Here is a 19,896-nt window from a genome sequence, read left to right on the forward strand (position 1 = left end):
TGAGGAGAGGCCTTTTGCAGGTAAAGGAGCTGTTTTTACGTGGAGTTTTTGTTTTACAAGACACCATGGAAAGGGTTTTCCCTCTTTCCATGCCAGGCTGGTGACAAACCCTTGCTGTCCATGGCCAGAGCAGTTCCTGTGACAGTGACACCGTGACCTGGCCATAAAACTGCCCCTAATTCTGAGCCAGCACAGGCTTTGTGCAGGAGCAGAGCCTTCCCCTCCTGCTCTGCTGCCTCTGGGCTTGGCTTGGGGAAGGACTGAAAATGTTTTATTGTGATGTTTAAATGTTTAATTCTTCCAGCAGCAACTCCTGCTGCCACTGTGACTTGTGGGATGAAGTCACAGAGTCAGCTGCTGCTCTGTCAGCTCCTGCAGTCTGGCCACACACAATTAACCTCTTCTTGCCTCCCTTGGGCTCCAGATAAAGTAGATTGGAGTCAGGTTTAGGAGATTAGGATGAGAAAAAATATTTTTAGAGCAGTTTTGATGGAATCCTTGTAAATTTCCCTAATAAGTATAGGTCAGTAATAATTTTTTAATTTTGCTTTTTGCAGTGTGTAACTACCTGCAAGATAAAGATTGGTGCTGTTCCATGTGAAATAATTATCCACACACAAACTGTGCTTATACTTTATTAAAAAATAGCCAGTAGTTAAAGGTTCCAGTCAATAAAATACCAAACTTTTAAATTACAATATTAAAGGCTTAATTGTAACAGTCCCCCTGGTATGAAATGGCACCTTGGTTACACTGAGGGAGGGGTGAGGTTACAGGGAGTAATTTTCATGTGTAACTGGGGTTAAAAAAAAAAATTGAAGTTTCCTGAAGCCAGAGGAGCAGAAAGAGCCCCAGCCAGGGGACACCACTGCCACCAAAGCATCAGGGCTGGACCAGCTAAGAAATGATGGCAGCACAATCCACTTCTAGACTGAGGTACAGAGGATGGGTGTGCAAATTTCCTTTATGATCTTTGTGTATATCCAGGCAAAAAGCATTGAAAGGAGCAACATTCCCCACTCACATGCACGTGTGAACCCCTGTGCTTCCACAGCAGCAGGAAAAGAAGGGAGTGAAAGATGCTTTGTCCTGGCAGCAGGATCAGCTGGGAATTTCCCAAGCTCTTTAAGCTGTGTCCCACCTGCACTGCTCCAAGCACTGTGTGACATCTTCCTGAACCTCCTCCATCCTGGGAAAGTGACCCATTACCTCCACCCTGACTGCAGGTCCTTGGTCAGGAGTTCCTGGTGTGACTTCACTCTCTGAGAGCTGCAGGGGGGGCACGGGGAGGGCTCAGGAGTCGATCCTTCCATAGGAAGAAAACACTGTGGGAAGAGAGGGAGCTCAGTCAGCACCACTGCAGAGGCTCAGTGCCCCTCATGGAGGGAACAGGAGAGCTTTGGGGTATTTCACATTAGCGGCTCTCCAGGTCCCTTTATTGTCTCTGTATTACACACTATGAAGACAGAGATCTGCTCACACAGGTGTGATTCTCTGGACAGCAGCAAAAGGTTGCCAGCAGCTTTCTTCAGGGAAAAGCCTCATCTATTCCACCCAGCCCAGTTATTCTGAGGCTGCAGAACTGCTTGCTGTCATTGGGGATCTGCCTTTTCCTGTGACCATCCCTACGGATTTTCCTGGCTATTTCACTGTGACTGTGACAGGACAGGCTCCACCCTTGCCAGGGAATTTTTGGGGTACTTACTTCTCTCCCTCAGCCCCTGCCCAAAGCTGCGGTAGACGTGAACCAGAGCCCAGAACAGAACAGATTTTATTGTGACAGAAATGCAGGAGCCAGTGATGAAAGCAGCTTCCAGGGTGTAAGAATTGCCTTTGCCCCACTCCCTTATCACCTGCAGGAAAAGGGAGACATGAAACCATCACCACCTGCTGCCACAAAGCCTTGAAGCCACGATGTGCAACCAAGCACTGAATTTCTGAGAGGAGTCACGAGGTGGTCATTGGGGGAAAGAAAAAACAAAAACCCAACTGGTTGCTTTGAAACCATCTCAGTTGTCTGATTTTATGATGTACAGACACTGTGGGGTCCTGCTGTGCTCTGCCAGCTCAAACAGGCCTGGAATAATGGGAAGATCCATTTGATAAATGGGTCCTCGAGGCTGTGGGTGGCTGCAGCCCCCGGGCTTTAGTGGTGTCTGGATGTGAGGTATGAGAAACACTGGCCATTCTCAGCATTCCAGCCCTGCCCAGGATGAACAGCCTGGTTTCCCCTTGCCCTCCTCTCTCCTCACCTCCTTTCACACATCTTGTGGGAGGTGCCCACTGATAAAGGTTTTATCAGTGTTCCAGTGCCAAAAAACTGCCCCAAACTGGAGTTTGTTGGGCTTGCACTGCCTTGTTTTGGCTACAGCAGGATCAACAGCTGGGGGTGCTGCCTAAGAAATTCTTTAAAATGCAACAACTGAGCCCTGGTCAAATGCTCTGGCACCACTTGAGGCTTCTTGGGAAGAAGGGGACGAGTTGCATATCTTGAACAAGATTCTGTTTCATCTTCCCCTCATCATTCTTTGCAGGGACTTCCAGAGCCTCTCCCTCTAATCAGTTCAAGAGCAAGTGGACATGGCCCCTGTCCTGAAAAGTTGATCCTGGAGAGGCAGGATGTGCTCTGTTCTCTTTAAATCCAGCAGGAGCTGCAGGGAAGGGGTGAGGCAGCACCCTTGAGGCCTGAGGAGGGCGAGGATGAGACCCCCAGCCTTGCTCCCCTTACCGTGTAGAGCAGGTAGATGAGATAAACCACCTCAGGCACATTCTGAATCAGAAAAACCCACACCAGAGGCTTCAGCTCTTTTAAAATCTGCAAAATAAGAAGTAAAACAAGCTTTTTAAGTCATTGCTATATGCTCTATAAAAGCTGCATATTTTTCATAGCATTCCAAGTGTTGGTTAAGCTTTGCTCTCCACCTGCCTTCTCCACCTGTGTTTTCAGCAGGAAATTCAGCCTCTGTTTTCCACTGAGCTGGGCCAGGAGTGATGATGTCCCTTCTCTCTGGGTACACGGAGATTTTCTCTTAAGAGCTGAATGTTTTCACAGATAACAGACTAAAAGCTCCCTGTGACTTTTTCTCCACCTCTATTTTTTGCTACAGAGAAGTGCAGTCACTGAGGAGTCAAATGTGGGAGAAGCGAGAGGACTGAAGTGTCAGGAGAATTCAATTTCACAACTCACCCTGGGACTTGGGAAAGAAGAAAGGGACCTGAGCTGGGAGGGCAGGTCTGAGCAAAGGCAGGAAAAGCAGCTGAGTCACTGGGGGTGAGAGCAGTGACTGTGCCAATGTTAGGATTGGATTTGATGCATCTGACCAGGACCAGATTTCCCCCAAACCCAAAAGTGATGTGTTTTAAAAGCACAATTTTAGCAAGAAAAGCCATCAAAACACATAGGAAGTTGTATTTCAGCTGTCAGGAGTTTGTGTGAATGACTAAAGCAAACACCCCAGGAGCCTAAAACAACATCCACCCCCAAAAACCCCTAAACTCCTTCCTGGTAATAAAAAACTCACTTATCTGATGTACTTTGGCCCTGATTCTGCAATCATTCTTGGAACAGAGGCTCAAGATTTCAGAGGAGGTTCAGTCTGACATGAAAAACGACATTTTAAGTTCACAAATCTTTAAGTTAACCTGGAAACTGTTCCTGAGCTTTGAAGGAGATGCCCCAATAAAGGACCCCTCATTTTCTGGTGTGGTTTCCTAAGGATTCACTGTATCACTGGAATAATCTGGGAGACTGCTCCCAGTTTCACCCAGCCTTGGCAGAGGTAGAAATATTGAAGACAGCGTGATCCTCCAGGTTTCATTAAAGTGCCCAAGGACTGAGACTAAAGCAATGTGAAACAATGACAATGTGACATTGTTTCACTCCGTGCGCTCAGCTCAGGCACAGATTTAGACAAAACCTGGCTTCAGCATTGTTGGCTCTGCTGTTCTCCATCCTGGCTCCCTTCCCTGAGCCTGTGGGAATCCCTCAGGGTGAGGATGTGCAGTGCCAGGGGTTGTGTGTCCCTGGTGTCTCTGTAGCTGGACACTCACTGCAATGATGCCCACGGTGACCTTCAGGCAGCCCCACACGACGCCCGTGGCTGAGATGATGTTGTGCAGCAGGGTGACCTCGTGCAGGCTGATCAGGAGGATGCACAGGCACAGCTGGGGGAGGCAAAGCTTTGGTGAAATCATTGCTTGGAGACCATGCAGCCCCACCAAAAAATACCTGCCACAAACTCCCTGCCAACAGCAAGTTGGGCACGGGTCTAAAAGCTGAAATTATTCCTCATGGAATGGGAAGCAAGGACAGAGGTACTTAATAATCCATAATAGCAACAACACAGGACAGGGAGAGCAGATAAAGCTTCAGTAATGCAGCATTAAATAAGAATGAGGGGTGGTTACAGATCTTGGGTTCACTTCCCCCGGGGGTCTGTAACTTCATTTTCTGTCTCACTGCCCTGTTGGTCAAGTTCCCCTCTCCCATCCCAGAATAATTTTCTCAGTGCAGGAGCCAGCTGGAAAGCAGGAGACTGGAGGCTGAGATGTGCAGGAATAATCTTGCTTATTTCAGGAGGCCATGGGTGGGTTGGAGCTCCTGGATGCAATTGGTTTTTTACGGATAAACTTCCCAAAAACAAGATTCAGTTCTCCTTTTGTGCAGGACAACAATAAAATACATTTTGATCCATTTTAATGGATTTTAGCTAAGCTGTGGCAAACACGTGGAGATAGAACCATTATTAAGTTAATATTAATAAAGGTAAGAGAGACAATTGCTCTTGGAAGTTGATAGCTCAGCTAATCCAGGATATTATCAATAAGAGGGAAAAAGGGAATGTGGGGGCTCTGTACCTGTGCCTGCAGATCAAAAGTGAGCATGGAAAAGCAGAGGTTGAGCATGAAGTACTGGGCCTGGAGGCTCTCCAGGGCACCTCCCACCCGGAATGCCATCATGGACTGGCTCTGGATGAGGATGATGGCACAGATCACATCGAAGGAGCCCACCAGCAGGATCAGCACGAAACGGGCCTGCAGGGAAGAGAAACAGGGATGGGATTGGCCACAGCAGGGACAGGCTGGCACCTGGAACCCAGCTGGAAATACAGACAGGAGTAACAAAATCTTAATAGAAACTGATTCTGAGCTTCCTGGTGGAATAAACCAACCTTTCCCACTGGGGACAGTGGGTTATTCCGAATGCTGGACTCGTAAAATCCCAAGAAATCCAGTTTTGTGTCTGGGTTGTGCTGGCATTCGCACTCAATGTCTGCTGCCTTAAGGATGGCTCAAGTGGCAAAAGGTCCTTCAGAATTACATCAATATGAAAATACTTATAACTAGAAATGATTCTGGCTCAGAAAGCAGAGTTACAGTAATCCAAGTTACAGTTAGAGTAGTGAAAAAAATACTTAATAGTACTGCTCACATTTACACCAGGCTTTACTTTGAAGTCCCTGTTTAATATTTAAACTGATGACTTGGCTGTGCATTTCTTTGATGCCTGTTCCTTATTGGCCCCACCAACCCAGTTTGCTGCAGATAAAGTGGGTCTATTTAAACATCCAATTGATAAATAAACAGAATTGGCAAAGGCTGCTTTGCTCCATCTCCCTTGCCTGGCTGCCACCTCTCCTGTTGAAGAGTAATTTTTGGATGACTTCAGAGCAGGGAAACACCTTGTTGAGAAATATGTGATAAAAAGAAAGCACTTCCACGAAGCACAGCAAGTGGAAATTTAACTACAAATCTTAGGAAGGCCCAGAAAACAATCCTTTGATAAATTTTACTGCTATGAAATGCAAACAAGATAACCCAGAGTAGCGTTATTGTATCTTCTTGCTTCCTTGCAGCTTCCCATAAATCTCATAAAAACACATTTATGAGCATTGAGGTAATGGCTGTGCCTATAGGTTGGGGGTTCCAGTTCTAGCCATAGGTTAGGTTTATGTGACTTTAGGCCAGACATTTAATAAAGGGAAATCTGAAGCAGAGTAGGTGAAGTGAAGGATATATTTTGAAGTAATCTTGTGTAATTTTGTGATATTTCTGTTATTTTTGGGTGCTGCCATAAGGAAATTCAGAGAACACCTAAGAGAAGATTTGCAGTTGTGGGTGTGCACATTTTGTTGTCCAGTAGGAATAATTCAGCCAGATCCTCTGTTATCAGCAACAATAATATATATATAATTTCTTTTATTTTTTTTATATATGTAAGATAAAATCTGTGTTACCACAGACACCTTGCCTTCCCAATGATGGATTTTCAAACCCAAGCTGTGGGGGAAGGTAAAGCTGATTAAAAGCAGGAGACTGACCAGGAGTTTTGGCTTCTGCTCAGCAGGGAGCACGGTGAAGTTGATGATGGAGCGGAGCATCACGAGCAGGATGGAGAGCACGAAGACAATGAGCTCCTGGCGGTTCTCCTGCAGGATGCCCCTGGTCACATAATACACACAGAACACTGGGGAGGAGAGGGAATGTCAGTGCCAGGCCAAACAGGGGCAAAACTTCCAAAGTGGAAGGATCAAAGTGTCCCTGAGGCTCCTCGGTCTTTGTTCTTACCAAAAACCTTCCCTAAACCAGATAATTAAAACGCTCCCCACTGTTTAGCACACACAAGAAATTAAATAGTGAGTTAGATTTTTTTTTAATTACTTGTGAAGTAACACCATGAAAATGGCAGTGTATTATCCAAACTGGCAGCTGGGCTGGGTTATTCTGTGAATACCACACTGAACATTATGTCCTATTGTTTCTCTGAATTCAATGAAAACAGCACCATTTTTAGTAAAGAACTGAAATCACATCATCTTCTCAGAGTAATTCAGGTGAGTAAAAAGCAGTTTATTACTCAGACACACCCCTCAACAGTGGTGTCTGTGTGCTCTGGCCACTGCACATGGTTTGTGTGTGGAACTGAACCTGGACTGGATTCAGTTTATTTAATTGTGGAAATTTTGAAACACCCCGCCCTGCAAACTATAATCCAAAAAAGAGTCGGGTCAGGGAAGGTCTGAGTTCTATTTTTATAAAATACATCAGCCCCCAGTCAGCTGTTGCTATGAACTTTATGCCTTTTTGTCAAAACTTAAATAAGACAAAGGCTTTGTTCTTTCACTGGATGCTCCTGCAAACACTGGTTGATTCTTACACAGCCAAAGTAACAACAAATTTCTTTTTCCAAAGCACTGATTCCTTTAACTCCACGCATCAAATCATCCACATTTGCTATCCTGGGACATGGGGACAGTGTTGTACAAATTCTCAAATTAAATAATAACTTCAGTCTCCCTAAACAGACCTTTAGTGAATGAACTTCCTTTTTCACTGCCCTTAACAGGGACTGAGGAAATGGGAAATGACTGGCAAATTACAAAGTGAATCATGTGATTTTCTGGCCATGACCTCAGGAATGCCCAAAAGGCTTAAGATGGTATTTCCTTGTTTTGCAAATTCAGCTGCTAAATCCAAAGAAACCTGTACAAATTTGAAAATAAACTCTTTTTTGGTCATTTTGCAGAGATGGCATATGCACATGAAATTTCCTGAAATCCTCGTGTTTATTATTTTCATGTTAATTTCTGTTTAACACAAATGGACCCAAGAAGTTTCTGCTGAAGCTCTACTTGGAACTACCCAAGGAAGGAAGCTTGGACTGTGGACACCTGAATTCCCAGCATATTATGGCTCAGACATTAAAATAGGAACTGGTGAGGTTTTCTGGCATAGCTGAACATCCTGTAGCTCTTATACAAGAAACTTCAGCTGCTGCTTAATCACATTATTATTATTATTTTCATTATTTTCTCCATCCAAACTGTGTTTCTTACCAACTCCAACCAGCTGAATAAAGGAAATGGTGAAATCCTCCTCAGTCTGGCGGACCAGTGTCTCTATGGTCAGCCCTATGACACTCAGCAGGGACAAAATAGTGACACAGAAGTAGATCTTCACAGGGAATGAGAGCTCTGAGCATGGTTTTATCTGTAAAGGGAGAAAATTCTTAAACACATCATGCAGAACAAACTCGTTGCTGTTCCTAAACACATTGAGGCGAGTGGGGTAGATGAGACAGTGGAAAAAGAGAAACTCCACACTTGAATTGAAACTCCCAAACTGCTGAGGAAGGGAGAAGTCTAACTTTATTTCACAAATAATCTCAGCCTAGATTGTCCTGATTTATACCCACAGCCTTTGTGCCTCACAAGGCCATGGTATTATAATCCATGAGATGAAGATTGCCAGTGCCCACATACACACCTGCCAGAGCACGGAAACAATGTTTTCCTAAACTTTTAGTTTTAGAAAATTGTAAAGACAGGGTCAGCGTTCTCATTTTTATTAAAATACTTCAGGTGAAGCAACATCCTTGCAGGAATTTAACACGCGGTTTGTTCAGCTGGAGGAGACTGAGGAGAGTCCTCAGGGGCTGCAGCTCCTCCTGAGGGGCAGCTCCGATCTGTCTGTGGCAGGGACGGGACCCAGGGAACGGCTGGGGCTGTGTCAGGGGAGGTTTAGGTTGGATATCAGGGAAAGGTTCTTCCCCCAGAGGGGGCTGGGACACTCAACCCAGGGAATGGGCACGGCCCCGGGGCTGCCGGAGCTGCAGGAGCTGTCAGGGATGCCCAGGGTGGGATCGCTGCGGTGTCTGTGCAGGGCCAGGAGCTGGATCAATGATCCTATGGGTCCCTTCCAGCTCGACATTCCACGACGCTGTCAGGAGAGCTGCGTGCCGTGACAAGCCTCGGCGTGTGGACACCCGACCTCCCTGATCCGCCTGACTCTGGACATGGATTTGAGCCATGTTTTTCCATTCCCCCCGGGCAGAGAAACGCGGAGGACACCGGTAACCTGCCCACAGCAGCAGAGATGTACTCACAGGGCCGCAGGGCGTGGGGATGAGCTGCCGGTGCCGCGGGGTGAGGTTGGGCAGGTTCGGCCCCGCCGGGGCCGCGGCGCCGCTGTGGGAGAGAGAGCGGGACCGTCAGGCGGCCGTACCACCCCCACACCGGGGGGGGAGCCGCCGGCGACCCCCCATCCCCAGCACAGGCACCTCCAGGTAAGGCGCAGGGGGAGCGCGGGGAGGCGCCCCCGCGCCGCGCGTGGTGCGGCCCGCGCCGCCCGTACCTGCCGTCCATGGCGGCGGCCGCGCGTCGCGTCCCGCCCCGGCTGCCGGCCCTACATGGCTGCGGAGGGGTCCCGGCGGCGCTTCCGGGGCCGGCCGGCGCGTCACTTCCCCGGCACGGGCGGGAAGCCCTCCCTGGGATCCTCCCGGGCGGCGGGGCCGCCGCGCTCCCGCCCCTCCGCCCCGGGGGTCCCCTCGGCGCTGGGCATCCCGCCCGGCTCGATGGAGGGGCTGTCCGCAGCGAAGCGCCCGGCGGGGCTCTGCGCGGTTCTAACCGGCTGTGCGTGCCCTGTAACTCCCTTTTGCTCTGCTTGATTTCCTCGTGGTTTGGTAAAATGGCCTCCCCGCTACCGCGGGGACAAAGGGGCGAGCCCGGCGCTCGGCTCCGCGCTGCCCGTCCAGCCGTCGGGGCCCGGCGGGGCGCTGCGTGGCCGGACCCTCCTCCCCGCCCGGCGCGGGGCTCTGGGCACGGCAGAGGATGGGCGGCCGCAGCCCGGTGTTACCGGAGCCCGGCGTTACCGCAGCCCGGTGTTACCGGAGCCCGGTGTTACCGCAGCCCGGTGTCATCGCAGCCCGGTGTTACCGGAGCCGGCGTTACCGGAGCCCGGTGTTACCGGAGCCCGGCGTTACCGGAGCCCGGCGTCACCGGAGCCGTGTGAGCGCCGGGGCTGCGGCGGCAGCGAGCGAGAGCGCCCAGGTGCCGGCCGGGATGCGCTGAGGGCTCCGGGGACGGAGGGAAGGAAGGAGGGGAGGGATGGGAGCGGCGGGCGCTGCCGCAGAGAAGGATCCCGAGGCGGGCCTGGGTAGGGGGATGGCGGTGCTGAAAAGCCCCTGGGCCCCAAGGCTGGGTCGGAAGGGCCGCGGTGCTCCCGCGGAGGGCTCCGGACCCCGCTCCGGCGAGAGGGATGCACCGGGAGCAGCGGGCACCGGGACACGGGCGGGAATGGGAATGGGAATGGCCTGCGGGGAGCCGGTTCGGAATGCGGAGGGAAGGCTCTGGCAGTGGGTGAGCAGAAACACATCTGGAGTGCCACAAAGTGCTAAGCTCTTTCAGCGTCTTCTCTGTATGGGATCTGTTAATAACTCTGCTGTTGTATTTGTAGTGTTTGTAACATCTTGGATGCTCTCGTTGCCATTAGTGAAGCAGTGTTAATATCCGCAGCTTGCTCAGGCTGCTGAGTTCTGCGCATCTGCTGCCTTGGGAGCAACATTTGGGTGACCTTTTGTGTAACAGATGAAGGGTCATGGACGCAAACCTTTGTTTTTTCACTGTCAGATCAGCCTTAGCTTCCCAAACCCTTGCAACATACTTGAGCTTTAGTTTCTTTTTGTGTAAAGCCGACTCGGTAAAGTTCTTTTTGGATATTTTTTCCGCCTTAATACATCGTTACTGGTAGTGTAGCTAAGGGTTGGGAGAAGATACGAGGAGTGTAAGAGGCACTGCACGCTGCTGGTTCTTTTGAGCTGGAAGATTGAGTCTTTGTGTGTAATCCAAGAGAAACAACTGCCAACCACTGCCACGTTTTCATCTGTTGGTAAACATCAGCGGCTGGTTGGCCTTGAGGGAGGAAGACTGAATTAGTTCCAGATGGAGAACTCTTTCAGCCCATTTAGACTTTCCAGTTGATTTAAGCCAGCAGGTCAGTAATTTAGGGGAGTAGTTTTGTTCTTATTTGCTGTTCTGCTTCCTGCCATGTGTGGAATCAGAGATATCAAATCTGATATCGCAGCGCTGCTGAGGGTGGGGCTTTGGTTGTGCTTAATTGGTCTTGGTTTTAATTAAGTTGCATAAACAGAAAAGATATTTAGAAAGCTGTGTTAATTAACTATTTTGAACGTAGAGGGGTATTTTTTTAATGTCCTGGAAAAGGAGGAGGAGTCAAGAATCCATTTTTCTTAACAAATTCTCTTGGAGAATGCATATCTTTTGTCAAAGTGTTGTGTTAATCTGGATCACCACAAGTTCGTGGTTTGATGTGATGGTGTCAGAGGGTCCCATACCTCAGTGTACTGCTGGCATGAAGTCCTGGAAAAATGGGAAGTGATAAGGAGATGGGGATGGAAATCTTCAGCATATGGCTGTAATAACTAGAGAATGTGAGGAATGGAAAATTTCACTGTGAAGTAGCTGCTGTGTAGGATCCTGAGACTGACATGAGATATTTTAACTCCTTAGTACCTTGTTGTGATTTATTTGAGATGCCACATTGGATATTTAAAAAGCATTAAAAATAAAACCTTAAGAAAGGAAACTGTGAACTGTTCACAGAATCACGGCAGGTGCAGTAGCTCTTGTTACAACTCTTGTATTTCTCCTGCCATTGATTATGAGAGGAGTAAAGATCACAGGGTGGTTTTGTTGTTGTCTCTACTCTGCTGCTGTAACTTCCCACATTTTGTGTAATTTGTAAAAGAAAAAAGCTCTAGTTGCAAATCATTTAATGCCTTTTGCTGCCAAGTCTGTTTAAAAGGCTTTAAGAATTAGTTGCAAGTGCTAATATTGAATTGCAAGGTAGGGCAAAATGAGGAAGGTTGCATTATTCACATGGAAATAAATAAATAACCCCACTGGAAAGCTCTTGGACACCTGGATACATTTACCAGGGTAACTGTGTTTGTGATTACTGGGAGTTACAGCCCTTGATTATTGATTACTGTCTTTGACTCGGATTGGTAACAGGTTAATTAGTACAAAGGGCAGAGATTCCTGCTTGGATTTGCTGCGTTGGGAAGATTTTTCTGGGGAGTGGTTAAAGACAGAGATCAAAGACACTAGAATCTGGAAGAGGAGTTAGTTACAATTGGAAAGGCTGTGTTGAGGTGCTTCAGAGGAAAAAGGACATAAAAACACAAGGTCTGGTGTGTCTGTATGTGCTATTCCAGAATAAAAAAAACCTCCCTAAGGTAAGTTCTTGTTGCTTAATCTTGGCATCAGGACATTAGGGGGTCAAAATCCAGTCTAAAAGATTACAGAAGTCTCTTTATCTTTCATAAAGTACAGGTGAAATGTGCTACCTTTGCTGCATTAGGGATGTAAAATGTCATATGTTTCTTTCTTCTTTCTCTTTTTTCCCCCTTAGGCAGAAAACATGGAACAGCCCACATGAGGAAGCATGTGAAGTTTGTATTCATGCAAGATGTTTTTTGGAGGACCAAGCCCAGTTTTCCAGGCCCCTGGGAGATGAAACATTAATCACATGACATTTTTGTTTCAACAAAAGCTGTGTCAGTGTTGCTTTGTGTGAAGGACAAATATTCATTTCTTCACCTCACCATGTCGGCTGTGACAAGTGCCCCGACACCGGAGGCCCCGAGTCCAACCCCGCTGAAGGAGAAGCCAAAGGGAAAATCCCTGTTCCAGCTGGGCTCACTCTTTGCTAACAGGAGTGAGAAGTTTGTGATTGCTCGTAGTGACAGCTTGCCAGAGGAGAACGTCCTGAAAATCACAATCACAGAGACCACGGTCATTGAGTCCGACCTGGGCATCTGGAATTCCCACGCTCTCATCTACCTCACTTTGTGGTTTTTCTTCAGCTTTTGCACTCTGTTCCTTAACAAATACATTCTGTCCTTGCTGGAGGGAGAGCCCAGCATGCTAGGTACCCTGCCTTTCCTTTCCAGCTGAATTCCAGGGAGAGATTTATTTATTTTACTGGAACAGGCTCCCCAGGGAATGGGAGCCCCAAAAGCTGCCAGAACTCCAGCAGCGTTTGGATAATGCTGTCAGGCACAGGGTGGGATTGTTGGGGGTCTGTGCAGGGATAAGAGTTGGATTGGATGATCCCTGTGGGTCCCTTCCAGCTCAGGATATTCCATGATCCTATGATTTGGCAATACCAGACCATCCCATATAAAGCTGAGGGAGAGACTGCTTCAACTGAAGGGAAAAATGCCTGGTTGGAAGATGTGGGGAGGGATCTTGGGGCTGGGAATTTGGGACTTTGGCCTTTAAAGTGGTTTCTGACACTCTTCTTTCCTCCACTCGCTGAAAGATGAAATTTTGCTTGCAGAGGAGCTTCAAGGGGGGCGGGGGGGGGAAGTCATTTTTTTGTTTTCTGTGTTGGAGGGTTTAAAAAACTGTCAAATTTTGAGTAAGTTGTTGATGCTCTCCAGAGCTGTGCAGTGCAAGAGTTGCCTTTGGTGATCTCCATTATCCAATGGCCACTTTAGTTATTTGTTCTTTTTTAAGGGGCAAACAAAGGGCAGTTTATCTGTGAACCAGGTTTATAAACAGTTTATTGAGCTGCCTTGCTTAAATGTAGAAGTAAAGGGCTTTTGTGAGAACATATAAAATCCAGGCAGCGATCTCTTAACTGCATAGAAGTTTGTCTAAGAAATGTTCTCACATTGTTTGATTTGTTGTATTCCAGCATCTGATCTGGCTTTGTTTCCCCTCTCTGATCCTCTTTTAGGTGCTGTTCAAATGCTTTCAACCACCTTCATTGGCTGCATCAAAATGTTTGTCCCGTGCTGTCTGTACCAGCACAAAACCCGCATCTCCTACCCCCCTAACTTCATCATGATAATGCTCTTTGTTGGATTAATGAGGTAAATGGGGAAAGATTTCCTGCACTGTCTTTGCTAATATTCGTGGTTTTCTAAACAAAAGCTGTATTTTCCTGGCTCTCTGCCTTTTCATTCTTGATGAGGTATTTGGAGTATTCACCTTTCTCCTCCAAGAAATACCCCAGGACGATCTTATTTTTATTTCCTGTTGCTCCTTTTCCCAGATGTCAATAATTTTTTGGCTGCCTTGCCTTCCCATCACATTTACCTCTTTTCAGAGCACACTTCCCTTTCCATTTCCTTTCTTCCTGCTCTCTTTTGAGGCTGATTTTTGTTTAGTGTGTTAGTATTTACCAGCCTTTTGCCTCAAAAGTGATCCAGGCTATTAACATTTATCTTTTGCAAAGTCAGTGTTTGCTGGGTGCTGGGATTGTATCAGTTTGTGGTTGAGGAGGGAATAAAAATGGTTTTGTTTCCTCTACCCTACATAACTGATAAAGAATAATCAAATAAGCCATGAATTAAATTAATGTCATGGTTTAAACTGTGGGAATTATGTAGCATATTTAATTTACACTAAAGATAGATAACTGCAGATAAAGTTTCCTCAGTGAATTACTGTTTCTCAGAAGATTTTCACTTTTCACTGAGCCTGTTGAAAACTTTGGCATAAAAAATGGTCACTTGAACCTTGGAGTGTGTTAAAAAGTAAACTTTGTTTTCTGGAAATCCACTCTACAGCCAAAGATGTTGCACAATTGCCCAAGGGTGCCTTTATTTGCTTTAAATAAATAAATGCTTAAGCCAAAGCTGAAAGGAATAGATCTGACCTTGCAGGTGCAGGAGAAATTACAGTGCAATTCTTTTTGTGCCGGGTGTCTACGAGTAGCTCTTAAAGCATTATTTTAATTTCTTCTGGGGCACTAATTAATTCCTTCATTTCTTAAAAATTAATTTCTTCTAATGTTCTTCTGCTTCAGATTTGCAACAGTGGTCCTGGGCCTGGTCAGCTTGAAGAATGTGGCAGTTTCATTTGCAGAAACTGTGAAAAGCTCTGCTCCTATTTTCACTGTCATCATGTCTCGGATGATATTGGGGGAATACACTGGTGAGTCCTGAAATGAGATTTAATTACTCTCTTTTATTTATTAGCCATGGTCAAAGAAAGTCCATCAAAATATAATGAATGCAGCTGGAAGGATCAGTCTGAACTTAATGAGTATGTAGAATTAAAAAGGGTTTGGTGTAAGGGCATTGTTGTTATTTTTCTGTCAAGAAATATTCTTGTGGCTTGAAATAACTGAAGTTCAGCGTGGTCCTTCTTCTTTGCTGTTCAGAATTTAAAATTCTCTCAAAAACCAACGTGGGATACATTAAAAATGCAGCAATTAAACTGAGAGTGACCCTTTTCTTTTGCAGGGTTGCTGGTGAATCTCTCCCTGATCCCTGTGATGGGAGGGCTGGCTCTGTGCACAGCCACTGAAATCAGCTTCAACATCCTGGGCTTCTCAGCAGCTCTCTCCACCAACATCATGGACTGGTGAGGCACAGGGAGAGCTCTGGCTGTGGAAAAAAGCAATTTCTTTCATTGGTAGCTGAAAGAAAATTTTTAATGTAGTTAATTCTGTACAGTGCATTGAAATGGTGGTATTGAAAATGCATTTTTAACAAATTATTCATTTTCTCTCTCGTATCTAAGAGCATTATTGAAATTAAATCATAAAACTTCATTAGGCCAAACTTCTTTCTATACTTGTAGAAAATATTTACCCACCTGAGGGAAACAGGATTGATTGATTGATTGATTTGTCCTAATTAAAATACAGCTAAATGATAATTTTGAAAACTTTTTAAAATTTTTTTTCTAGTTTGCAAAACGTCTTTTCCAAAAAACTGCTCAGTGGAGATAAATACAGATTTTCGTAAGTATTCAAAATATTTCAGGTTTGGTTATAGTGGGGCTGCATAAGAAAACAAAATATTTATCATTATATTACACCAGAAGGTGTAAATCTGATCACCTTTATCATTTTATCAGGGAAAGAAAACTCCCCTGAGCTCCCACTGCAAGTTTCATAATCTGCTACAACTCTCAGCAAATCCCCCCAAAATAATAATTTCACAGAAATCAGTCCTTATTCTGCAATCAGGAACCATCCTTAGCATTGTTGGGGGGGCAGAAAGCAACTTTTTATCGATGAAACTGAAACCAAGAGTAAAGTCTTGTGCTAAAAAACACCTTTCACAATATATTTCCATTTTGCCATGAGATAAAAAGCTGCTTTTGGTCTTTTGTGCCTTTTAGCTTCAGTCCCTGAGAGCAAACCTCTATCTTTGCTTTGAAAAAGGAAGCTTTAAATAATTTTAATTTTTTTTTTTTCTCCTTTGTAGAGCCCCAGAGCTTCAGTTCTACACAAGTGCTGCTGCTGTGGTTATGCTTATTCCAGCTTGGATATTTTTCATGGTAATTTGAAATCATTATCATTAGTTTAGGGGGTTTTTTTAATTGTAAGCAGAATGTGCAGCAAAGGTTAATCTTAAATTTTACCTTTCATCCTTCCCATTTTTTAAAATCAGCCTCAAATACAACTCATCTTACATTTGCAAGAGATTGGGGGAGTAAAAAAGAGAAAACTGTAAAAGAAATCATTTAATATAGACATGAGTTAATCCAAAAAGCCTGAGTTTATCTCAAGATTTTTGAGTTCAAATCACAATTTTATCTCAGTGCATTTGAAGTTTGAGGTAAAGACTTGCAAACAAAATCTGGAATATTTGGTGACTTTTTGTTGATATTCATGTGGTGTACAGAAATATTAATTCTCTGAAAGCAAATTTTTTTGGAGAAAAAACGTCAGGATCTAAATGTCTTTAAATATTTTAGGTTTTGTTGGGCTAAAATTTAAATGTAAAACTACATCTGCTTCTAACAGTTGGGTGGAAAATTACTTTTAGATTTTTCTCACGAACTAAACCCTTAAATTCCTTTTTTTTTTTTTTTTTTTTTTTTTTCGCCATTTAGGATGTGCCTGTGATTGGGAAAAGTGGGAGGAGCTTCAGCTACAACCAGGATATTGTCTTTCTCCTCCTGATAGATGGAGTCCTGTTCCACCTGCAGAGTGTCACAGCCTATGCCTTGATGGGGAAAATTTCTCCTGTGACTTTCAGGTAAAATTGTCAGGAACACTGTTTTTTGTCAGGAAACACTATTTTACATTTTTTTTCAGTCAGGAACACTATTTTATATTTTTTTGTCAGCAACAATATTTTACATATTTTTGGTCAGGAACACTATATTTTTTTTTTTTTGTAAGGAACATTATTTTTTTTTTTGGTCAGGAACAATATTTTCTATCTTTTTGTCAGGAACATTATTTTATATTCTTTTTCAGGAACACTATTTTATATTCCTTTTCAGGAACACTATTTTATATTTTTTTGTCAGGAGCACCATTTTATAACTTTTTGGTCAAGAACACTATTTTGTATTTTTTGGTCAAGAACACTATTTTATATTCTTCTTTTCCTGCTCAGTATTTCTGCTTGGGAGCCAGGCAGTAAAGGTAGTATGCAAAGAGATGAAAGAGGTAAATCACAGGATGGTTTGGGTTGGAAGTGGAATCTGTGTTGGTGTTGAAAAGCAAAGAAAACAAGGGAGTGTGCAAAGAGATGAATGAGGGAAATCACAGGATGGTTGGGGTTGGAAATGAAATCTGAGGTGATGCTTTGAAAAAAAAGGAAAACTGCAAAGAGAAGAATGAGGGAAATCAGGATGGTTGGGGTTGGAAGGGGAATCTGAGGTGGAAAACTAAAGGTATTTGCAAAGAGATGAATGAGGGAAATCAGGATTGGGGAAGGGGAGTCTGAGGTGGTGTTTAGGAGCAAGGCAGACATTAAAGCCTGGCTGTGGGACATGGCAGAGCTGCTGCCCCTGATGCCCCTGCTGCCCCTGATGCCCCTGCTGTTGTTTGCAGCGTTGCCAGCACTGTCAAACACGCCCTGTCCATCTGGCTCAGCATCATCGTGTTTGGGAACAAGATCACGAGCCTGTCAGCTGTTGGCACTGTCCTGGTCACCGTGGGGGTCCTGCTCTACAACAAAGCCAAGCAGCACCAGCAGGAGACCCTGCACAGCCTGGCCATGGCCCCACAGCCCCCGCCAGGGCCCACTGAGGACACCGAGCCGCTGATCCCCAAGGATTTGGAACCCTATGATTAATGTGGTTTATCCTTCCAACCGAGTGTGGCTCCAAGGAAATCTGGATGTGTTGTTCCTTTGAGTTCCTCGCAGGTTGAGCCCAGGACTTGAAGCAGGAAGGACCTGGGAAGGATCCAGGAAAGCTTTGGGAAAGAGGACCTGGAATGTGGTAAACGTGGGCTTTGTTGTCTTTCCTTGACTGCAAATCGTGTACGAGCCTGTGTTGGTGAAAGAACTTCAGTGTCTTGTGGGAAAACAATTCCTGTCTCCCTCCCCATCCAAAAAATGTGAAAACGTGGCTCCACCACTGTATTCTGCTGGCAGAGGGATGGAATTGGTGCATCATGGAAATTCCTGGTTGTTGCTCTCCATTTCCTGCATCCTCCATCATTCCTGTGTGGTGTAGAGCTGGAAGAGGTCCAAGGAGGGGATTGTCCCACTCTGCTCGAGCCCTGAGGGCTTTTTGGGCCCCAAAACCTGCCAGAGCTCCAGGAGTATTTGGCCAACACAAGATGGGATTTTGGAACATCTGTGCAGGGCAGGAGTTGGACTGGATGATCCTCGTGGGTCCCCTCCCACTCAGGATATTCCATAATCCTAAAAGAGAGACTCCCCCCCTTCTCTCCCAGAAAACAACTTTATAGGTTTGGCTGAAGCAAACTGTGGGAAATGAGCAGTGGTGAGCACCCACTGCTGACTGCAAATCTAAGATTTGTAGGGGTTTTCCTCCTAAAATTTAACGTGGAAATATCGCATTCCGATCGTGTATGTGACAAAACTGAGATGCAAATATTCACACACACATACCCTGTGTAAATGGAGTGCTGAGTTACAAATACTTGTAGTTGCTTAGAGGTAAAAAAACACTGAAAATTGTGGTGACAAAGGAAGCAGGATCTCTGTATTTCTGTAAAGAAACCGTTTTGTTGTTTTAATTTCATTTTATTACGCATTTCTGGTAAGAGGAAATAAATTTGTGGTGGTTTTTTATATTATTTCTAAGAGTGCAACAAAAGGCTGCCTTTTAGAAACTCAGGGTTATGAGTCTGACCTGTGTGTAAAATATCTGTCTAATTTCTGATTGTGTGAAGAATCTCAGAGGTATCTGTGACAGATGGAAGGGAGGAATATTAACCATAAACTGAGGCAAATCTTTATTTCTGCAGCTCTTAAGTTTCCTTTTTTTAAAGGAAATTTGGTTTTGTGGTAGATCAAAGATTAAAAGTTCACTTTCCTCTTCAAAATTCTGAAGAACAGCCATTAGTTTTGGCAAAAAAAATATAAAAAGCGCACATGTAGCTACAAAAAACATTCAAATGGACGTTTTGGGAACAAAGCTAAGTTAAAATGAGTGGATTTTAATAATTGCCACTCTTCTGGAAGGTTGTAGCATGGATATAGAGTGGTCTTTATGGTAAAAATAATGGCTAACAGGAAGTTACCAGTAGAATTCCTGTAAAATTTAGGCTCATGGTTACATTTCCACACCTGAGTGGCTGCCTGGGGCAGATTCCCCAAAGATCTGAGGGAGGGAAATGCCAATTTTTTTCATCCTTGTGTATGTGATCTGTCTGTGGTATTTTGTTTCTTTTGTACTCCTGTCACTTTTATAAAAGCTGTGGACTATGGCGTGGAGCTCTGTGGGTTTTTTTTTTTTTGGTTTGTTTTCTGCCAAATACACTGAGATTTTTGAAAGTACAACTACCAAAAAAAAAAGAAAAAAAAAGAAGAAAACAAAGTCTGGTTTGTGTCATATTTCTGCTTTAGGTGACCAACAGAAATCCCAGCTCTGCTCCCAAGTAAATCCCACCATCAGCTGCTTGAGGTTCATTTTAAAAACCCACTGGGTTTTGGCCTTTCTGTGACCAAAACACTGCCCTGGGAGGATTTGGGAATGGGATTTTAACACCAGGGGCAGCCCCTGCTCTGTGGCAGCACAACCATCCTCTTCTGCCGGGCTTTGTTCCAGTGTTGATCTCGTGTATTTTTCTTTGCCCTCTCTTTGGCCTTTGCTTTCCTTAAATTAAACAAAGCAACCTCTTGACTGTCCACTCATAAAAACT

General features: G+C 45.1%; 2 protein-coding genes across 7 annotated transcripts; one reads left to right on the forward strand and one right to left on the reverse strand.

The window, feature by feature from the left end:
- Positions 1–619: 619 nt before the first annotated feature.
- LOC104693302 lies at positions 620–9,226 on the reverse strand. Of its 2 annotated transcripts, XM_039563983.1 has the most exons (9): positions 9,133–9,226; positions 8,885–8,966; positions 7,836–7,989; positions 6,321–6,466; positions 4,858–5,034; positions 4,051–4,164; positions 2,729–2,815; positions 1,706–1,853; positions 620–1,325 (listed from the first exon to the last, which is right to left on the reverse strand). In XM_039563983.1, the coding sequence occupies exons 1-9, from the start codon at positions 9,141–9,143 to the stop codon at positions 1,294–1,296; spliced, it is 951 nt and encodes a 316-aa protein (XP_039419917.1). In that variant the 5' UTR covers positions 9,144–9,226; the 3' UTR covers positions 620–1,293. The 2 variants fall into 2 exon arrangements, with proteins under 2 accessions (XP_039419917.1, XP_039419918.1); XM_039563984.1 differs by lacking the exon at positions 1,706–1,853.
- A 19-nt stretch (positions 9,227–9,245) lies between these two features.
- LOC104693303 (solute carrier family 35 member E2A-like) lies at positions 9,246–19,538 on the forward strand. Of its 5 annotated transcripts, none has more exons than XM_039563981.1 (9): positions 9,246–9,421; positions 12,211–12,729; positions 13,543–13,678; positions 14,617–14,744; positions 15,056–15,176; positions 15,505–15,558; positions 16,028–16,100; positions 16,659–16,804; positions 17,611–19,468. In XM_039563981.1, the coding sequence occupies exons 2-9, from the start codon at positions 12,405–12,407 to the stop codon at positions 17,852–17,854; spliced, it is 1,227 nt and encodes a 408-aa protein (XP_039419915.1). In that variant the 5' UTR covers positions 9,246–9,421; positions 12,211–12,404; the 3' UTR covers positions 17,855–19,468. The 5 variants fall into 5 exon arrangements, with proteins under 5 accessions (XP_039419915.1, XP_039419914.1, XP_039419916.1 ...); XM_039563980.1 differs by having other exon boundaries at positions 9,246–9,410; XM_039563982.1 differs by lacking the exon at positions 9,246–9,421 and adding an exon at positions 9,448–9,827 and having other exon boundaries at positions 17,611–19,538.
- The last annotated feature ends 358 nt before the right edge of the window (positions 19,539–19,896 follow it).

This window comes from Corvus cornix, chromosome 21 (assembly GCF_000738735.6).
Source record: "Corvus cornix cornix isolate S_Up_H32 chromosome 21, ASM73873v5, whole genome shotgun sequence".
Taxonomy (NCBI): domain Eukaryota; kingdom Metazoa; phylum Chordata; class Aves; order Passeriformes; family Corvidae; genus Corvus; species Corvus cornix.

Excerpts from the sequence above, each read along its gene's own strand:
- LOC104693302 (XM_039563983.1), bottom strand. Across the intron at positions 6,467-7,835 it reads TATTCAGCTGGTTGGAGTTG|TGTTCTGTGTGTATTATGTG; the intron begins GTAAGAAACACA and ends TCTCCTCCCCAG. Across the intron at positions 5,035-6,320 it reads AGCAGAAGCCAAAACTCCTG|GCCCGTTTCGTGCTGATCCT; the intron begins GTCAGTCTCCTG and ends TCTTCCCTGCAG.
- LOC104693303 (XM_039563981.1), top strand. The coding sequence starts at position 12,405 with ATGTCGGCTGTGACAAGTGCCCCGACACCGGAGGCCCCGAGTCCAACC. Across the intron at positions 13,679-14,616 it reads CTCTTTGTTGGATTAATGAG|ATTTGCAACAGTGGTCCTGG; the intron begins GTAAATGGGGAA and ends CTTCTGCTTCAG. Across the intron at positions 14,745-15,055 it reads GATATTGGGGGAATACACTG|GGTTGCTGGTGAATCTCTCC; the intron begins GTGAGTCCTGAA and ends TTTCTTTTGCAG.